Source organism: Pygocentrus nattereri, chromosome 22 (genome assembly GCF_015220715.1).
Source record: "Pygocentrus nattereri isolate fPygNat1 chromosome 22, fPygNat1.pri, whole genome shotgun sequence".
In the NCBI taxonomy this organism is placed as follows: Eukaryota; Metazoa; Chordata; class Actinopteri; order Characiformes; family Serrasalmidae; genus Pygocentrus; species Pygocentrus nattereri.
The window spans coordinates 9,878,187-9,900,587 of NC_051232.1; the positions used below are offsets into that span (position 1 = coordinate 9,878,187).

The 22,401-nt window shown below is 40.4% G+C and overlaps 1 protein-coding gene across 1 annotated transcript; it reads left to right on the forward strand.

Moving 5' to 3' along the window:
• The first annotated feature begins 277 nt into the window (after nt 1-277).
• LOC108411554 (C-type lectin domain family 4 member K-like) lies at nt 278-11,634 on the forward strand. Its single transcript, XM_017683183.1, has 5 exons — nt 278-564; nt 6,364-6,882; nt 10,141-10,283; nt 10,359-10,465; nt 10,679-11,634. The coding sequence occupies exons 1-5, from the start codon at nt 360-362 to the stop codon at nt 10,818-10,820; spliced, it is 1,116 nt and encodes a 371-aa protein (XP_017538672.1). The 5' UTR covers nt 278-359; the 3' UTR covers nt 10,821-11,634.
• The last annotated feature ends 10,767 nt before the right edge of the window (nt 11,635-22,401 follow it).

The window sequence follows — 22,401 nt, forward strand, 5'->3', positions numbered from 1 at the left end:
ACAAATAACACTGACCACACTGATCCGAATTTGGGGCGCCAATGACCAGCTTAAGACCTGATCCAAAACTAGTTCACACTTTGCTGTATAGTTACCATTTGTCCCCAAACTTAGTTTAATATGAACAGTTCTGCAAAGCCAACTCAAGTCTGCATGACAATACCCTCCTAAATGAGGACATTCCCAGGAGGGTAAAGTAAGGTTGACAAACTAAAAGAATACTTCTGCTTTAAGAAGAGCTGTCCACCATAATTTCCTCAACGTAGGCCAGGCTATTTGTTCACATCTGAGCACAGATACTGTAGTGACTTCTTTTTAGAGTTCTCTGAGTTATTAAATTTAACATCAGTCAGAGCAAAATGGATATGATGGATATTTATGCTAATTCAGGACTTACTGCAGACAACAGAAGAAATTCAGATATCAGTAGATACTCAGGCGAAGACATTTATGCCAATCAGGACAACAGAGAAACACCTACGACCAGGAGCTCTGCAGAGTATATATCCATGACAAATGCTGAGAAAGTGGGCAAAAGACCTCTGTCTCATCTTCAGTACGGAGGTAAGTTTGAGCCTTTGTTGGGATTTTCACTTACCTACAAAACCAGCTTTAATCAGTAACCAAAAGAAATTATATATATATATATATATATATATATATATATTCCATGATTTCCTCTAGAGTGAGTCATTAATCTTATGAATAAAGTCACTTTTCAATAAGGGTAAATGGAAAGTCCTTAATTCATGCATGTAATACAGTCATCATAAAAAGTATGAAGTAACCATATCTCATGCATGACAATAAATTAATGCATAGTTTATTAATGAATGTAGTAACTGAGTTAACCAATATCACCAAGTAAAATCAGTTATTGGTTCATGATGGTCAGCAAAAACTAAATAAACTAAACATTGAATCACCACCTCATAGAACAGGAGTGCTGAGTTATATATTTAGCTTGACTGAAGCACCTGGTCTTCATGGGTTCATGATGTTGTTTGAGGCCGTCAAAGTAAATTGGTCAAATACTCCATCTTTATCACTGTTGTGATAATGATCAAAACAATAATTAAGAAAAGCCATTAATTAAGCAAATCTCCAATTAATTTTAACCAAACTTTATTTAAATAAACATTCAAAATAAACTGACTCACACACTCACTGGATCGGCTGGTTTGCTCCCCACAAACAGCACTTCAACACGTACGTCCTCCAGGACAGCATTTGTGAACTGTTAAGCGCATCATGAACAAATGTAATGAGAGAACTATACGTTAAAATCTAAAGAAAAGCAGTCACTCCTTACCTCAAGGATCCTGTGAGTTGGAGGAGTGAGTTTGGCTAACAAAGTGACACACTGGACATGGATGTTTCATAGTTTACCATAGCTTCACTCACCATGGCAGGCTACTGTATCATCTTCTGACACAGTTGGCAAAGTTATTGTAAAGTGTCCAATTTTATCAGGTGGCCTTCACTTTAGTTTAAAATACATGAATCTGGAACTGTGCCCCATTTTTATTTCATAGATAAAAATATTGGATGTTTTAATTATATATAGACCACCAAACTGGATACACCCCCGATTTTCATTCCAGAAATCTGGTCATCTTACCTTGACAGTGCAGACAGTGGCATACACTCATCAGGGTGCCGACCTTGTCGAGCCTCATCTTGACTTTGAATTTTAACAATTTTTGATAAATTTGAACAATACGCCAGAGCTTAATACTCGCAAGATCTCACAAGAGAGAAAGAGATAAAAAGAGAGATTTTGGTAATAAGGGCAAATCTACTACAAATCCTTTATCAGTAAACAAGGAACCAGAGCCTGATGTTTTGCATGAAAATCAGCTTCAATCCTGATATTTTGTTGGCCTGATTGGCTTTGGCTCAGATAGCAGACCTCTAAAATGGAAGAGTGGTTTATTTAAACATTATAAAGTATCAGTAACCAGTATTCCAGTCAGGGACCATAGCAAACAGTCACTGTTCACTGGTATTACAGTGCATTGTGGGAATTTTCAGGGAATGAATGCTTGGTGCACTGGAGAGGTTTTGACTGACCACTGAAGCAGAGAACTCTGAGACACTCAGCCTGACTCAGGGTCTGAGAAACCACTCGAAATCTGAAAGTGTGAAAACGCCCTAAAACAAAGGCTTGTGAGAACAGAGACTCTCTGTCTGTGTCTTCCTGCCTTTTGAGGAAGCATCAGCGACAGTCAAATTTTACTTTTTCATGTCCAAAAAGTAAATGAATATTACATGGACTAAAGCTAAAGACCTTATTATGATTGGTCAACCTGTTGTAGTATTTAACAGGCATTGATTTTATAAGTGTTTTAATCATCCTAATCAGACTGGAGATTTCTATGGGGTAAAACAGATTATTACAGATTATTGTTCGCTGTGGAAGACAACATTTTAATGCTGTAATTCAATAAGTCACCAGACTCGTGCGCTATCTGTGCCAGGACATGGACCTCTGTATCGCAATGTGGCCTGCAGTGCCCTTAACACACTGTAACACACTGTAACACTAAGTGACCTACTGCTGTTAAACAACAGGTACACTACCCCCCCCACCCCTTATCAATACTGAAAAAATAAATCAATACAATGGAATGCATTTCCCAAGACAATTAAAACAAATTTGAAGCATGTGATTGTTTAATATATTTACATCTTTGTATGCTGTAGTCTAATTATTACCTTTCATGGGCAATAACAGCTAAAAAACAGGCCCAGACAATTATGCCACCCGCACCAAACTTTATTGTTGGCATTATGCATTCTGGTAGGGAGTGTTCTTTTGGCAAAAAAGATAATGCAGGAAAAGATAATGCAAGATGATGATCACAAAGCAATGGAGCTAAAAGCTTAATACTGGAAAATTCTTGATTGGAAAATTAAGTCACCTGATTTGTATTCAATTGAGCCTGCCTTTCATATGCTGAAGAAAAAAACTTACGGGGATGAGCCCTAAAAATAAGAATTAGTACAACCTTGGTAGAGCAAACTTTGTTAAATCAAGTTTATTTGTATAGAGCTTTTTACAACAGGTGTTGTCACAAAGCAGCTTTACAAAAAAATCCGGGTCCAAGCCCCCATGAGAGTCGCCAATGGTGACAGTGGCAAGGAAAAACTCCATAAGAGTAAGCAGAAGAAACCTTGAGAGGAACCAAGACTCAAAAGAGGGGGAACCCATCCTCCTCTGGTCGACACCAGACAGCAAATGGTATTAGTATAAAGTACAAAACCGTGAAAATCAGTTGGAGTAATGGTTAATTAGATAGTTTGAGTTGCAGCAGCAGCAGCAGCAGCAGCAGCATCAGGAGGGTCAGCTCATGCAGGTGAGGTTTGCACAGCTTTGTACAGCATGAAACTCCATGGTGGTCAAAATGGTGCAGATCAGCCAACAAAGATGGAGCTCTGGTGACTCTAGCAGCTCTGGTGGCTCCCATGTAGCGATTCAGGCAGATGCCGCTCAAAGAGATAACGAGAGGGAGAGTGAGAGAGACCGAGAGAGAGAAATTGATTAACAGGACAGGTCAGATTATGGAGAGATATTAGTGAGTTAACAGTGCAACAACTGATATTAGCAAAATGCTTGTGCAAACAGAAAAGTTGTGAGTGTAGTTTTAATGTAGAGAGTGTGTCTGACATGTTGTCCATGTAGCAGTGAAAACTAACACTGAACCTGTGAATTATATTAGGAGGTTGCATGTACAGCGAGAAAAGCAGTGGTCCAAGCACAGATCCTTGGGGGACACCATAGTGTACTAGCTTACAATCAGAGCCTGTCAGATAAGATCGGAAACCAGGAAAAAGCCTGCCCTTTGATACCAACCAGATTTCTCAGCCTATCAAGAAGGATCTTGTGGTTGATCGTATCAAATGCTGCATTCAGATCTAGAAGGAATTGTATGCAAGTATGGCCACTATTGCAAGACACAAGGAGATCATTTACTACTTTAGTTAAAGCTGTTTCAGTACTATGAAAGAGTCTAAAGCCAGACTGAAGCATCTCATGGGGAGAGTTTGCTTGTAGATAGGAGCACAGTGGATGTGAGACCAATGTTTCTAAGATCTTAGCAAAGAATGAGAGATTGGGAATATTAGTCTATAGTCGGCGAGTTCATTGTGATAAAGATCTTGCTTTTTAATTAGGTGTTTAACGTGACAGTGAAGTTTTATCAAGTTTCATCTCCTCATGTTGTAATATTATATCTAAAGGCAGAATTTTGGATTTGTTGTCTAATGTTTTTTACTTTAACATTTAATAATCTGTTAAAATCATTGCTGCTGTATGTTGTTTGAATATCGTCTTCAAACTGTTTAATGTTACCAGTTAGTTTGGATATAGTCGTGAACAGGATCTTAGGATTATTTTTCTTATTCTCAATTAGTGATGAAAAATAGGACGCTTTGGCTGCATTATGGGTATGCTCATACTCTATGATGCTGTTTTTCCATTCCATTCGGAAACATCTAGTTTTGATATACACTATTTACCTTCCAGACTAAGCGCTTGTTTTAGAATACATGTATGTTCTTTGTCCCTGTGGGCCAACATAAACTGCCATAAAAGTTGAGCAGATTGAGTGCATTTTTTTACACACCATGAAAACACCAGTTACTGTGATTTATTAACACACAGGGTGTAAAACCAGTTCCAGAATCCTGGAGTGTTTTTAGGCGAAATGGCTATATGAGTAGGTCTCTGTAAAAGCACTGTGAGATCAGTTCGGACCAAAACTGTGCTTTTTGAATATATACACTGCTCAAAAAAATAAAGGGAACACTTAAACAACACAATATAACTCCAAGTAAATCAAACTTCTGTGAAATCAAACTGTCCACTTAGGAAGCAACACTGATTGACAATCAATTTCACATGCTGTTGTGCAAATGGAATAGACAACAGGTGGAAATTATTGGCGATTAGCAAGACACACTCAATAAAGGAGTGGTTCTGCAGGTGGGGACCACAGACCACTTCTCAGTACCGATGCTTTCTGACTGATGTTTTGGCCACTTTTGAATGTTGGTGGTGCTTTCACACTCGTGGTAGCATGAGACCGACTCTACAACCCACACAAGTGGCTCAGGTAGTGCAGCTCATCCAGGATGGCACATAAATGCGAGCTGTGGCAGGAAGGTTTGCTGTGTCTGTCGTAGTGTCCAGAGGCTGTAGTTGCTACCAGGAGACATGCCAATACACCAGGAGATGTGGAGGAGGCCATAGGCTGCTACGTCCGCCTTTGTGCAAGGAGGAACAGGAGGAGCACTGCCAGAACCCTGCAAAATGACCTCCAGCAGGCCACAAATGTGCATGTGTCTGCACAAACGATTAGAGACCGACTCCATGAGGATGGTATGAGGGCCCGACATCCACAGAAGGGGGTTGTGCTCACAGCCCAACACCGTGCAGGACGCTTGGCATTTGCCAGAGAACAGCAGGATTGGCAAATTCACCACTGGCACCCTGTGCTCTTCACAGATGAAAGCAGGTTCACACCGAGCACATGTGACAGACGTCACAGAGTCTTGAGACGCCGTGGAGAGCTATCTGCTGCCTGCAACATCCTTCAGCATGACCGGTTTGGCAGTGGGTCAGTAATGGTGTGGGGTGGCATTTCTTTGGAGGGCCGCACAGCCCTCCATGTGCTCGCCAGAGGTAGCCCATGAGACCATATGCTGGTGCGGTTGGCCCTGGGCTCCTCCTAATGCAGAACAATGCTAGACATCATGTGGCTGGAGTGTGTCAGCAGTTCCTGTAAGATGAAGGCATTGAAGCTATGGACCGGCCCGCCCGTTCCCCAGACCTGAATCCGATTGAGCACATCTGGGACATCATGTCTCGCTCCATCCACCAATGCCACGTTGCACCACAGACTGTCCAGGAGTTGGCGTATGCCAGGTCTGGGAGGAGATCCCTCAGGAGACCATCCGCCACCTCATCAGGAGCACGCCCAGGCATTGTAGGGAGGTCATACAGGCACGTGGAGGCCACACTTGAGGCCTCATTTGACTTGTTTTAAGGACATCACATCAAAGTTGGATCAGCCTGTAGTGTTTTTTCCACTTTAATTTTGTGTGTGACTCCAATCCAGGCCTCCATTGGTTAATAAATTTGATTTCCATTGATGATATTTGTGTGATTTTGTCTGCACATTCAAGTTTGTACAGAACAAAGTATTCAATGAGAATATTTCATTCTTTCCGATCTAGGATGTGTTATTTGAGTGTTCCCTTTATTTTTTTTGAGCAGTGTATTTATAGACATTACTGGTGCATTACCTCTTAGTTTAACAATTACTTTATTCAGTCAAATGTGCTTGTATATATTTTCAGAACTGAGCACCGCAGGCAGAAGATGCTTCATACAGACTGCTGTGTGTCTGGGGCTGCTGTGTGTTCTGCTGACTGTCATCACAGTGCTGTGGATCAAGGTTACTGCACAGAGAGATCAGCTAGAGACCAGTTACACCAACCTGACTATAGAGAGAGACCAGTTAATGACCAAAAATACCAACCTATCTGCAGAGAGAGACCAGTTACAGACCAGTTACACCAGCCTGGCTATAGAGAGAGACCAGTTAATGACCAAAAACACCAACCTATCTGCAGAGAGAGACCAGTTACAGACCAGTTACACCAGCCTGGCTATAGAGAGAGACCAGTTAATGACCAAAAACACCAACCTATCTGCAGAGAGAGACCAGTTACAGACCAGTTACACCAGCCTGGCTATAGAGAGAGACCAGTTAATGACCAAAAACACCAACCTGATTTTTGAGAAAAATCAGCTGGAGTCAAGGTACAATGCAACAATTAAAATGGATCAGCTTCAGAAGATGTTCTCTTCAGTGGGTAAGCAGACACATTTAAGCTTAAATGGGTTACTTGTTCTATTTTCTTCTTCTACAGATTTTTATTAACTTCTGTTTTATAAAACAATATTGTAAAATTCCCATCACTACCACTGCGGCACACTACCTGTTCATACGGGGGGTGCCTAGTACTGCTCCTGGATTCTGATAGATTCTGGAGATCTACCACCCTGGAAAGCTCTGATCCAACACAGGCGGAAAACAGGTGGAAACAATCAGAGGAGGAGTAACCAAACAAGGGGCAGGACTAGAAAACCAAAACAAGCGCACATGCCAGATCAAAACAAAGGAGCACATGGAGAAGTGGGAGGAGCCAACCGTGACATATTAGAAAACACTGTAACAGTAACTGAATATAAAGGCCATGTACACAGTGAAGGTTTGGTATTAAAATAGTGAAATGACATATGGATGGCATACAGTTACAGTTATCACAAACTGACTAAAAAAACAATTAACAAAAATGTAAAAGTTGTTAAAAAAATCCCACATTTTATTTTCTGTTAGTACATGCTGTGCTAAGTTAGGGAGATGACTGGCTAATAAAATGGAAGGAGCTACATTCTGCAGGACAGCAGAGCCCCAGGGCCAGAATTATACATTTACAATTCAGTTATTCAAATAACAAAATGATAAAAAAAAAATCCAGGCCCTAATTTCAAGTTATCAAGTTAATTAGCCAAAGTCGCAATGGGTAACTACAACCCCATTTCCAAAAAAGTTGGGACACAAATGTAAGTAAACACAAACTGCAGTGATGTGCAAATCATTTAAACCCTACATTTAATTGACAATTGAACAAGGGCAACATATCAAATGTTGAAAATTAGAAAGTTTGAATTTGATGCCAACAACACTTTCCAAAAAAGTTGGGACGAGGGCAACAAAAGGCTTGTAAAGTTGTGTAATGCTAAAAAACACCTGGTGGTTAATTGACAACAGATCAGTATCATGATTGGTTATAAAAAGCATCCCAGAGAGGCGGAGTCTCTCAGAAGTAAACATGAGAAGGGGTTCACCATTCTGTTAAAGACTGGATGGGGAGAAACAACAAAGCAAACAAACAACTTTTGCTTTGCATCATCTCTAAATGCAAGTGACAAGACCAAAAACCAGTATTGCCTGGATCTTGGGCCATGCATGAGGGCCATGATCTTTTGGCCCTGCATGAAAAACAGACTTGATTCTCCAGTGGAAATCACTGCATGGGCTCAGAAAGACTTCTGAAAACCACTGTCTGTGAAAACAGTTCACCGCTACATCCACAAATGCAAGTTAAAACTCTAAAACACAAAGAAGAAAATTGTACATAAACAGGATCCAGACATGCTTCCACCTTCTCTTTAAGAATGGGCCTGAGCCCATTTAAAATGGACTGAGGGGAAGTAGAAAAGTGTCCTGTGGTCCGACGAATCGGCATTTGAAATTCTTTTTGGAAATCATGGACACTGTGTCCTCCAGGCTAAAGACCACTCAGCTTGTTATCAGTGCACAGTTCAAAAGCCAGTATGCATGATGGTATAGTGCATTAGTGCACATGGCATGGGTGACGTGCACATCTGTAAAAGCATCATTAATGCTGAATGATATAAACAGGTTTTGGCAACATATGCTGCCATCCAGATGACGTCTTTTTCAGGGAGGGCCTTGATTATTTCAGCAAGACAATGTCAAACCACATTCTGCATGTATTACAACAGCTCTGTATTAAAAGATTGGACATGCTAAATTGCCCCTGGGTGTGAGTGTGTGAGTGATTGTGTATGTCTGTCTGCCCTGCGATGGACTGGCGACCTGTCCAGGGTGTATCCTGCCTTCCCCTCGATGACTGCTGGGATAGGCTCCAGCACCGCCCCCGCAACCCTGAGGGAGAAGCGGCTTAGTAAATGGATGGATGTATTAAAAGAGTCCAAGGGTTAAGCTGGCCTGCCTGCAGTCCAGATCTTTCACCCACTGATAACATCTGGCACATTATGAAACATTGGATACCTTAGCAACCACTTAGCAACCTTAAATACCCTAGCAACCTCTTAGCAACCACCCAATATCTGTCTAAAATACCATAGCAACCATCTAGCGTCTTAACAATACCACAGATCTGCTTATGCAACATAATCACTGCTTATGTAGTATAATCACTCTGCATGTTATCCAGGAAAAGCTCTGTTGTGTCTGATTTTGCACGTCTATTCTGTTTCTAATAGTTCACATTTAAAACTATATGGTTGTGATGCCAAAGAACTGAGAGTGCATGTGCAATTTTCCCAAAGTCATCGGACAAAGTCAATATTAAATCTATTCATCAAACTGAAATCAGCTCCAGAGGGTGAGATGAAAACAGGAAGAATAGTCGGGGAAAGAAATAAGAAAATTGGGAACAAACGAGAGCTCAGCAAAACAATACCTCACAACTCAGAGCTTAAAGAGAGCACTGATTACTAGAAACTGATTCAGGTGAGTGAGAGGGACACATTCAGGGAACAGGAGTCCCGAGCGCTGATAGGAGGAGACAGTGGTAAATTGTCCTGTGAAAGAGGCCATAAGAGGAAAAAATCCCAAATCATTACTGCAACAAAACCAGCACAACATTAGAAAAACAGGATTACACTGAACATCTGACCTCCGAACAATCTACAATATACATTTGAAAGTTAGTTTCATGCTAATATTGTGAACACTGCACATTAAGGTAGGTTCCCCTTGGGACGGTTCTGTTTGCCTGCTTCAAGTCCAATACTATAAATGATGATCGTCCTGCAGAACCTATTTGTTTCCTGACCAAAGTATGGAAGTGACACCAGAGGTTGTTTAAGCTCTTATGCGGTGGGGTATATTTTGGTTTGTCCATCTGAATTTACATGACCAAATCAAATGCTCAAATTATTCAGTAACTGCATGAAATAAATGCAGGTTAATTTTATTTATTTATTAATTTATTATAATATAATATATATAATATAATATAATAATATAATAATATATGTATATATAAATATATTATATTAATATAGAAGTTATGAAGAATATGACGAAGTGTGTTTTGGAACCACCGGTGGTTCCAAGGAGCATAAGAGGCTACTCCATAGATTAAAGCTGTTAACTTTAGCTAGTATTGTATAGTATATAAGCTATTGTATTTTCTTTTAAGCCAGATGCGGTGAACTTTACCAATATAGAATGAGTATCAGTACTTTGATCTGAGTGTCTGAGTGTGTGTACATGTGTGTTTTATTTATAGCGAAGGCCGTGCAGGAGGGTTGGAAGTTTTTCAGCACCAGTGTTTATTTCATCTCTACTGGAGAGAAGAGCTGGAGTGAGAGCAGACAGGACTGCAGAAGAAGAGGAGCAGACCTGGTGATCATAAACAGCAGAGAAGAGCAGGTGAGAGAGAGAGAGAGAGAGAGAGAGAGAGTAGAAAAGGAAAATTTCTTCAGCTCATTCTTGTCTCAATTGCAGGAGTTCATCCTTAACAATATGGGCAGCAGTCGAGCTTGGATTGGTCTGACCGACAGAGAAAAGGAGGGAGTCTGGAAATGGGTGGACGGGTCACCACTGACCACTGGGTAGGAAACTGATTAAGTGACTAACTGATTAATTCCACCTTTTCAAGTACCAACTGTACCTTTCAGCAGATGGATAAAGGCGTGCTATCAGTGTTGTTTTCAGTCAGTAACTGAGTGTGTAGTAAACTGTATGAATTTGACTGAACACAGAGATTTAAGCTGAAGGTTAAATGAGCACTGATCAGAGACTGATTCTGACTGTCTGGCTTTCAGGTTCTGGTATCAGGGAGAACCAAATGATGATCAGAATAATGAGGACTGTGCTGAGATTTGGGATTTCCCAAATAAGAGGGCCTGGAATGACAGACCATGCTTTTACGAAGAAGGGTGGATCTGTGAGAAAAGCGTCGTCTGATATTTACTTATAAAATGATACCAACCCTGATTCTGGAGGTCGAGCTTCCTGTGGACTGTAGTTTAATCACAATCTGCCACACCTACCCTACTAATGAACTTCTTCAGAAGTCCTCAATTGTGGCTCTTTCTTAAAAATTCACTTGAAGGGTAAAAACTTTAGAACTTTAAAATGAATTTCTTTGACTTTTGGTAGAAATGTAAACTAATGTAGTTTACTGATTTTATATTTACTGAATAATTATGAAATAGAATTATTCCTATTGCATGACACAGGATTTAAGAAACCATTAAGCATAAACCTATAAATATATATATACATATAGAAGGGATGGTGAGTGTAAAGTGGAGGATACAGCTACATTGATCAAAGTTTTTATGGTTATTAAACTGCTTTTTAATAAAATAAAAGTTTCCATATAACAACACCTGCTGATGAAAGTAAGATGGTTTTATAGACAGTTTGGGGGGACGGAGTCAATATGAAGTAAAATCACTCGACATTTTTAATGTTCCTCGTTCCACAGAACTAACTGCTTCAATATAGATCTCACCCCATATTTAATCCTTGATTAAATCAGCTTTTTTAATATACGGATTTTAGGTTGACAGGTTTAATGGAAGCTGCAGTGAAAGGCAGAGAGTAAACAGGATAAATGCATCTTGCCAGGTTTCCCACTTCTGTTTAATAAATCCGCCCAAATGTTGATCTCTTAGTAACCAAACATCAAGTCTAGATCTACATTCATCCAAATTATTCCAAATATTAATCTACTTAATTGATTTTTAATTGATTTTGATCTGATTTTATTAACCTTTACATTTTCACTGTTATAATTATTGTTTTATATTTTCTATTGTACTCTTTATGTACTTTTGTTATTAATCTTTTACTTTTTTGTACTTACCTGATTGAGTCTTTTTCTATTTATTAAATTTACTTGTATTATTTGATAAATTTGTACGCATTATCAATCCTTTGCTCAGCATCTACAAGGCAACATTGTAAATGAGGGTCACCCTCAATGTTCTCTGAGATTAAACAAAGGTTGACTAATTGATTGACTATCCTTTGTTCTAATAATAATGATTAATCGACTATCTAATGTCATTAGCTCATGTTTCTTTGCATTGAGATGTAAGCCAGAAGCTCTAGACAACATACTGATGTTATCTATGACTTTTTCCACTTATTAAATATCCAACATAAAAGAATCACCTGTCAGTTGACTAATGATTGTCTTCCTCAAAAATGGATCTTTTTCTCATGAAGCTAAACTGTGTCCCACTAATCACTCACAACAGACCCTTCTTTAGGCGGGAAGCATGTCTAGAGTGAAGGTTTTCTAATAAATCTGAATCTTTATTTGGCTCAGAGATCAAAGTTACTACTTTCTGTCTTATAGAAGAAAGAATATGATGCTCATCTACTTCCTGAAGAACCTGAATCAGGATATATAGTAAAGAAGTCCACATCTGTCTGTAACAGCTAGTAATAACTATAGTTATTACTAAGTTATAGTAATAACACTCCATCAGATCCAGGAGATTTATCAGGTAAAAGGTGCTTGACTGCTTCATCTAGTTCATCAAGAGTGAGATCTGCTTCACAGATGTTCCTAAAATCATCATCTATCTGATGATAAAACCTTAAATCAGAAAATGACTCTTGAATTGATCCTGGAAAATATGGATGAATAGCGATTCTAGCAAAAGTTGTCAGTTTCATTACTAATAAGTTGAGGACCAGAACATTCTATACCATTAATCATCAGCAGTTTTCCCTTCTCTTTCTTTCTGATCTACAATTGCCGCATCTCTTTCCCTCTCCACTATTTACTTGGATCTTGAATGTACAAAAGCCCCTTTGGCTCTTCTTATGTGAATATTACCAAGTCTAGATTGTAATAATAATCACTGTGATCTCTCATTACAGTGGTATGCAAAAGTTTGGGCACCCCTGATCATTTTCATGATTTGCCTTTATAAATCATTGGTTCTTTGGATCAGCAATTTCAGTTAAATATATCATATAGCAGACGAACACAGTGATATTTGAGAAGTGAAATTTGAAGTTTATAGGATTTACACAAAGTGTGCAATAATTATTTAAACTAAATTAGGCATGTGCATAAGTTTGGGCACCCCAACAGAAAAATTTACTTCACTATTTAGTAGATCCTCCTTTTGCAGAAATAACAACCTCTAAATGTTTCCTATAGCTTCCAATGAGAGTCTGGATTCTGGTTGAAGGTATTTTGGACCATTCTTCTTTACAAAACATCTCTAGTTCAGTCAAGTTTGATGGTGTCCGAGCATGGACAGCCCGCTCTAAATCACACCACAGATTTTCAATAATATTCAGGTCTGGGGACTGAGATGGCCGTTCCAGAACATTGTACTTGTTCCTCTGCATGAATGCCTTAGTAGATTTTGAGCAGTGTTTAGGGTCGTTGTCTTGAAGTATCCAGCCCCGGTGCAACTTCAACTTTGTCACTGATTCTTGAACATTGTTCTCAAGAATCTGCTGATATTGACAGCAACTTTAACAAGGTTCCCAGTATCTGCACTGGCCACACAGCCCCACAGCAGGATGGAACCACCACCAAATTTTACTGTGGGTAGCAAGTGTTTGTCTTGGAATGCTGTGTTCTTTTTCCACCATGCATACCGCCCCTTGTTATGTCCAAATAACTCAATTTTAGTTTCATCAGTTCACAGCACCTTATTCCAAAATGAAGCTGGCTTGTCCAAATGTGCTTTAGCATACCTCAAGCGACACTGTTTGTGGCGTGTGCGCAGAAATTACTCTCCCATACAGCGTCTCCTTGTGCAAAGTGCACTGAATAGTTGAACGATGCAGAGTGACACCATCTGCAGCAAGATGATGTTGTAGGTCTTTGGAGCTGGTCTGTGGGTGGACTATGGCTGTTCTCACCGTTGATGTAGGTCAAGGGTCACCAAGCTTACAAAACAAATTTTGTGTTCCAATAATTAGTGCTAAAGGTATTCAAATCAATAAAACGACAAGGGTGCCCAAACTTATGCACCTGCCTAATCTGGTGATAGGTACAGTAGTGGCAAGAGAACAGACTTCCTCATCTGCATCTGGATCAATAAGGTCAGACTTCTCCTTTTTCAGAGATGATTCTTCAACCTTTGACAGGAAAGCTGGTCCTGTAAGCCATGTAGTGTAGCTCAGCAAGGCTGCTGATACAGAGCGAGTAGCATGATCTGCAGGATTATGCCTTGTAGAGACATAATGCCACTGACTTGAACTAGAGACCATTTGGATACGTTGCACTCTATTGGCCACATACACGTAAAAACGTCTTGTCTGGTTGTAAATATACCCTAAGACCACTCTGCTGTCTGTGTGGAATTCTGTGGCATCTAGGGCAAAGTCTAGTTCACTCTTGAATACCTCTGCTATCTCTGCAGTAAGAACAGCAGCTCCCAGTTCCAATCTGGGAATGGCATGAGCAGTTCGTGGAGCTAGATTTGCCTTGTCAAGGACAAATCCAATGTGGCATACTCCATCTTCATCAATAACATGAATGTATGCCACTGCTGCTACTGCTTTGACAGAAGCATCTGAGAATATATGTAGTTCCTTCTTCAGAGCTGTAGAGAGTGCTGGTTGCATATGATCTGCAAATCTCCAAATGTTCAAGCTCATGCAGTGATTCCCTCCAGGTGATCCATTCCTCTTCTTTATCCTCAGGAAGAGGAGAATCCCAGTCTAGAGCATCATGTGACAGCTCTCGCAACAAGAACTTTCCTTGGATGGTAACTGGTGTGGCAAACCCAAGTGGGTCAAAGAGGCTGTTGACTGTAGCAAGTATTCCTCTGCGTGTAAAGGGCTCATTTGTTTCAGCCACATGGAATGTGAAGATGTCTTTCTTCAGGTTCCAACTAAGTCCAAGGTTGTGTTGGATGGTAACCGAATCAACTCCCATGTGAAGATCCTGGAGTCCTTTTGCACAATCTTCTGTAGGGAATGCTTCTATTACTTCTTCACTGTTAGATGCAAACTTGTGAAGCTTCAGATTTGAGTTGGCTAGCATCTTTTACGTTCTTGCCAACACATCAATAGCTTTAGCAGCTGTGGGCATTGACAGTACCCAATCATCAATGTAAAATTCTCTCTCCACAGAGTGCCTGACATCTGATCCATACTCCTTTTAACCATGTTTAGCTGCAGAGCCACAGCAGGAGACGGGCTATTTCCAACGACGTGTACCCTCATTCGGTACGCTATGATCTCCTTCCTGCTGTCGTTGTCCCTGAACCAGAGAAAGCGAAGGAAATCTCGGTCTTCCTCTCTCACAATGAAACTGTGGAACATCTGCTCGATGTCCGCAGTGACGGCCACTAGTTCCCGACGGAAACGTATTAGAACCCTAAGCAGACTATTGTTGAGGTGTGGTCCAGTTAAAAGAATGTCATTCAGAGAGATGTTTTGTTTTCGTGCGCTGGAGTCAAAGACGACTCTGATCTGACCTGGTTTCTGCGGATGGTAAACCCCAAAAATAGGCAAATACCAACACTCTTGGCCTGTTAACAGCGGAGGGGCTACCTCAGCATGGTCGCAATCAAAGATCTTTTTCATGAAGGCAAAGAAATGAGTCTTCATCTCAGGCCTCTTCTCCAACATGCATAAGAGAGAGTTTAAGCGAATTATAGCCTGATCTCTGTTATTGGGGAGCCGCTGGCGTGGTGTCTTGAAAGGCAGTGGTGTCACCCAGCTGTTACTATCATCCATGAACATCTCTCTGTCCATGATGTTCAGAAAGAGTCTATCCTCAATAGATAGCCCAACTTTGTCATCATTGTCTGACCTGTTGAAGATGGTGTTTCCTATGGTGTAGTCATCAAGGAAAAGGGTGTCACAGGCTAGAGAAACGCCAGGTAGTGTATTGTCACCAAACTTCTCTTTAATGCAAAGTGGATTGGGACATGGAGGAAAAAAGAGTAGGACGTCCACTATCAAGAATGTGAGTGTGATAAGAACTCACAGCTGCGGGTTGTGCACTGGCCCTAGACAAACATCTATGACCCAACCCAGGTCAAGTCTCTGAGCATAGGGTGCGTTATCGGGTCCATTCCGTTTTTCTTGCACCTTATGAACCCGAAGAATGTCACGACCGAGGAGTAGAAGAATCTTGGCTTCTGGATCGAGTGGAAGAATATTATGAGCAATGGGCCTTAGGTGAGCATGCTGCTGTGCTGCATCAGGCGTCGGTATTTCAGTCCTGTCATTCGGCATTTTGTTGCATTCAATCAGAGTTGGCAATTCCAGCTTAGTTTTTCCATCTAAGGACTTTAGAATGAAACCTGTGGCTCTTCTCCCGGTGGTTTCTGTAGTGCCAGCACAAGTGTGTAGGGTGTATGCCGAGTTCACACCTTTAACAGCCATCAGGTCGAAGAACTCTGTTTTGGCAAGTGAACCATTGCTCTGATCATCCAAGATCACATAGAGCTTAAGCGCCTTATTTAGATAACCCTCTGGATAAACCTTGGCTGGACAGATCTTTGAGCAGGATCTTGCATTTCTACCATCTCCGCAGACTCCGGTATGTTTTGAAGTGATTGCAGACTGGAGCAATTCAGTTTCTCCCTCCCCGCTATGCTCCGTAGAAGGGTTACTGAAGGGAGGTGGTCCTGGATGCAGGGCTGAGATGTGAGTATCGCTGCCGCATTCCTTACACTTGATGGCGGCCTTGCAGTTTCTGGCTAGATGGGTGACTGTAGCACAACATCTGAAGCAAATGTGGTTTTCTTTCAAGAATGCCCTGCACTCTTCTAATGGCTTGCTCCTGAACCCTCTACATCTTGTCAGGGGATGAGGTTTTTTATGAAGGGGACAATTCCTGTCAAAATCCATATTGGTGCTTGAGCCACTCACTTGATTTGTGTCATCTAAGGAGACTTCTGTCTTATGGGCATAGACCTCACTTTTTGCTGATCGCTTGGCTGGCTCCAATTTCAATGAGGTTTGGGTTCCTGCTGAAAGGACAAAACTTGGATCATTGCGTGTCCGTGCCTCCCTGCAGATGAATTCACAGAAGAATGTGAATGGGGGAAAGGCAACATGATTTATAGCTTTATAGTGGGATCCTCTATAGAGTCATCCACTTTTCTTGAAGATTGTAGGGCAATTTTTCTACAATGGGAGCCACACCACGGGCAGTATGGAGATAGCTAAGCCCTGGTAAGTAGCCTTCATATTTAGCAGATTCCACCTCCTGTAGTAGATCTCCAAGCTCTCTGTTTTACAGGGTCTTTGTTGCTGATCTTTGGGAAGTGATCGATTCTATCAAAAAGACTCTGTTCAATAACCTCTGGAGAGCCGTAGCAGTCTTCCAATCGCTCCCAACTCTTTTTGAGTCCTACACTAGGGTTGCCTACATGCACGGCTCGAATTCCTCACTTGGTGTGCAGACTGTTCTCCTAACCATTTTGACAGGAGGTCTAACTGCTCACCGGCTGATAGGTGTAATCCATCTATGGCATTCATGAATGATGACTTCCATGCCCAGTAGTTCTCCAGACGGTCATTGAATTTGGTGAGTCCAGAGTTAAGTAGCTCACGGCCTGCCAAATACCTAGCAATCTCACTCATATTAGCATCTTTGTTGAATATGGTCTGTGGTGTAGATGTAATGGGAGATGGTTTGATCGTAGGTGCTGACTTCTGAGGGTGCAGTGTTTCATCAACATTCAGCCTTTCATATGGGGTTTTGTCATTTGCTTCCATAGTCGCTTCCATACAAGCCTCTGTGACCTTTAATTGAGCCATTTCGATCATTACTTCAGATTCCTTTTGGACATACACACTCCTGGCTTGGGCTGCCTCCAACTTAGCTTGAGCCTTAGCTGCAGCTATGCTAGCTGAAGAGCCTTTTGATCTACTTGTAACGGAAGCTATGGATCTTGTCTCCAATGCTTGACTTTGATCTGGAAACTCTGTACTCTTAGGCGTTTTCTTGGACATCATGTATCGCAAATGCCACCTGGGCGTATGAGGCGTGCTGATGCTTCAATGCTTACAGAAAGCGTCCATTTAGCCTAATGATCTATATTTAGCTTGTCTTAGCATTTTGCCACACTAACAACTGTTAATTTTGCTCCAAATGTCATATCTACAACATGTTTATCTACTTATTACACAAACTATGAAATAACAATTAACTTACAAGCAAAAGCTTTCCAAGGCACAACAAGAAGGACAAAGGAGGAGATGCTCTCTGTCTAACCGCATGGAGAGATTACTGACTACTGCAGGCTTCCTGGTTAGCCTTTACCCTTAGAATCACAGGGTCTGAACAAACCAATAAGAAAGCAGTTGCAGTTAAATCATTTTACAATGATTCACCACAAGGTGGTGCTAATGAACAAATGGAAGGCCACATGACACTTGTGTCATGTGCCATGACACTTGTGTTCGAACTTGGTGTTTGTTATGGACAATCCATGCCTGGCACAGATACATTACATACAAAGTAAATAATAAATAAATAAACAGGAGCTAAACTCTTCTGTAAACAGTTTTGTTCTCAGTCTCTGTTTTAGTTAGTTTTTCCTACACTGTTCAGTCATTTCCTTAAAATTAGAAATTTAAATATTAAAATAAAAAATACCAATTAAGTCAAATTAAATTTGGTGTTCATAATATTTAAAACAACACGTGGAAAAAAAAACGAAATAAAGCCTGACTAAAATTTAACTAGCAAACACAAACACAGCTCTCGGCAACCAATTGAATGTCGTTACAATCCGTTTAAAGATAAAATATTTAGCTAATTGTGCATAATACAGTCCTATTTAGTGAAATAATTTCATATCACTGCAGGAAATCAGGAGGAAGAGACTTACTTACCGTCACCTGTTGAAGAGAATCTCATACTCGGAAAGAGACGCTCAGTTTTCTGATAGTTCTAAATGATGTCATAAAGAAGTAATGTCATAAAGGACGATGCAGAGTCTGAAACACTCCATATAAACTGATGAAGCCACTTGAATAAGTGACAAAATGCCTCATAACGTTTGTGTGGATTCATACAATAAAAATCATTTTGAAAAGCCACATTTCAGCCACAGAAGGTTGCTGGTTTGATCCCCAGGGCCGACAGTCCATGACTGAGGTGTCCTTGAGCAAGACACCTAACCCCCAACTGCTCCTCGGGCGCCGTGGACAGGGCTGCCCACAGCTCCGGGCAAGTGTGCTCACTGCCCCCTAGTGTGTGTGTTCACTAGTGTGTATGTGGTGTTTCACTTCATGGATGGGTTAAATGCGTAGGTGGAATTTCCCCGGTTGTGGGATCAAAAAAAAAAAAAAAAAAATAGTATCACTTAACTTAACTTAGTATGAAAAAAGCAGAAGAACAGCATCTAATGCCACAGATTCTCATAGCGAGAGTTTAGTTTAACATAAAAAACAGCACAACATCAAAAGCTAAACACAGAGTCTCACAGTGAAAGTTTAGCTTATTATTAACAAAGAAATATATTTATATATATATGGGAGAGCTGGAGCCTCTCTCAGCGGTCACTGGGCAGGACGCAGGAAACACCATGGACAGGTCACCAGTGTATCACAGGGCAGACACACAAACACACACACGTGGTTAGGCTACTTGGACATGCTAAATTGTTCCTGTGTGTGTTTGTGCGTCTATGTAGGATTATACTTATCCTACTTATCCTACATATACTAGGGTTATACTAATTTTTGACCAAGTGATTTAGGCCAGTACTGAACTGAAACTAATACTGAGTATCAATTCAGTAAACCCCTGATTTCTATTATAAAACAAACAAACAAACAAAAAACAGATTAATTTTCTCATTATTTCCTTCAGTTCTTATAAATCTGAGGTCAATTAAATTAAAGTATTACTAAACAGAGGAAGAGAGGGGGAGAAAGGAGCTGAAGGACACTGACAGGACTGAAGGGGCAGATGTGATGGAGGTTAGTGATCATGAAGATCACTGACCTCCATGGTGTCACCATGACCATGAAATCCTGTCACCTAGCTTATCAAACATGCCTACAGAGCAAAAGGAACCGCCATAATCAAACAACTGTGTTTAAACAATATTTATTATTTGCTCTCATTGTGAAAATGACACACATTTCCATCAAAATATATTCCATCAATGTTATTGAAAAAAGGCTCAGTTTAACGGAGGGAGCCAAAACAACAGGAAATTGCATTTTATGGCTACTGCAACAATGTTCCACCAGCTCCAGTTTTGAGGTGTGTGAAAAATAACAAATAACAAAGTACATGAGAATGACCATAGGTGCATAGCTTAGCATCTCATAACCACCTAAGACAGGGATGACCGTAACAACTCTTGGTGGCCCACGACTCTGAAGATATTTTAACCTTCTAAAATGTTCAACTTCATCTTCATCAACTTTAATCAACAGACAAGGGCCTTGCTAATTCTCTGATGTCCTCAATCTGATACAGAAACCTGCACAAATGTAAGTAGATCCACAACCGCTCTGAGCCATCTAATACCGAACCACCTTAACCACAGTAGAGCAGAACACCCCAGAAAGACTGTGAGGAGTCACACCAGAACAGGGTCAAATATGGTTCACGTCCTGTAAAACTTGCTTCTGCAGATGTACCATGTGACTCACATCTCAAAGGCCATCCACAGGTGTCACATCTGTGGCCAGCGTCATTGTGGTGGATAATCTCCTTAATATAGACCAGGCTATTTACTAATACAGCACAGAAATTCTGCTGTTACTTCTTGTCACAGGCAGCATTAAGCTGACATGCAGCAAAAGCAGAGTCACTTTTAGTCACTGAGTTCTCTGAGTTATTAAAGTTAACGTCAGTCAGAGCAGAATGGAAATGATGGAGGATATTTATGCAAATTCAGGAATTACTGCAGACAACAGAAGAAATTCAGACAGCAGTGGACACTCATATGAAGACATTAATGCCAATGAGGACGACATAGAAACTCCTCAGACCAGATGAACCATGTGACTCACACATTACGGTCATCACAGTTTCACATATATGGACAGCGTCTCTATCTAACACAATCTCCTTCATTTAGTCCAGGGTGTTCACTGGCACATTTCAACACAGAAACTATGCAAATGACTTCCTGCCAGCAGCAGAATTAAGCTGACAAGCAGCACATACATACTCACTTTGAGTTTTCAGAGTTATTAAAGTTAACATCAGTCAGAGCAGAATGGAAATGATGGAGGATATTTATGCAAATTCAGGATTTACTGCAGACAACAGAAGAAATTCAGACAGCAGTGGACACTCATATGAAGACATTAATGCCTATGAGGACAACATAGTAACAAATAACACCAGCAACAAAAGGAACTCTGGTACAGAAACTGCGGAGGACATTCACATTAAAAATGCTGAGGAAGGCGACAAAACCTCTCACTCACATACAGCAGATCCTCAGCACAGAGGTAAGTTTATATAATGCAAGTTTAATCAGTAACCAAAAGAAGCGATCTGTGATCTGAAATGTAGTTAATATTGATTAATATCTCACAACATTGTAACTAGCAGTTTTATCTTCTATTGTACTGTATCACACAGCAATCCAATGCAATGCCTTTTGTTCTCTTGACCACTTCAAAACTTTGCCCTGAAACAAACTCAATCACAAGCAGCCAGTGCAGTAAATACTTTTGGAAGCCAAGACACACGAAAAGACTCAAAAGAGGACAGTTTACATGAACAGCATCTCTATCAAAAACACTGAAACAAGTAAATTGGAAACATTAAAGGGGGATTCCACAAATTTCCTCTGCACAATTCAACTACTGAGATGTAAAAAAGTCATTCAGAGTAATTTGATGTGAAATGGTTTGTAGGAATGGAGGTGTGTGTGTGTGTGTGTGTGTCTATGTAGGATTATACTTATCCTACTTATCCTACATATACTAGGGTTATACTAATTTTTGACCAAGTGATTTAGGCCAGTACTGAACTGAAACTAATACTGAGTATCAGATCAGTAAATCCCTAATTTCTATTATAAAACAAAACAAAAAACTGATTGATTTTCTCATAATTTCCTTCAGTTCTTATAAATCTGAGGTCAATTAAATTACATTAATGTATTACTAAACAGAGGAAGAGAGGGGGAGAAAGGAGCTGAAGAACACTGACGGGACTGAAGGGGCAGATGTGATGGAGGTTAGTGATCATGAAGATCACTGACCTCCATGGTGTCACCATGACCATGAAATCCTGTCACTTAGCTTATCAAACATGCCTACAGAGCAAAAGGAACCGCCATAATCAAACAACTGTGTTTAAACAATATTTATTATTTGCTTTCATTGTGAAAATCACACACATTTCCATCAAAATATATTCCATCAATGTTATTGAAAAAAGGCTCAGTTTAACGGAGGGAGCCAAAACAACAGGAAATTGCATTTTATGGCTACTGCAACAATGTTCCACCAGCTCCAGTTTTGAGGTGTGTGAAAAATAACAAATAACAAAGTACATGAGAATGACCATAGGTGCATAGCTTAGCATCTCATAACCACCTAAGACAGGGATGAC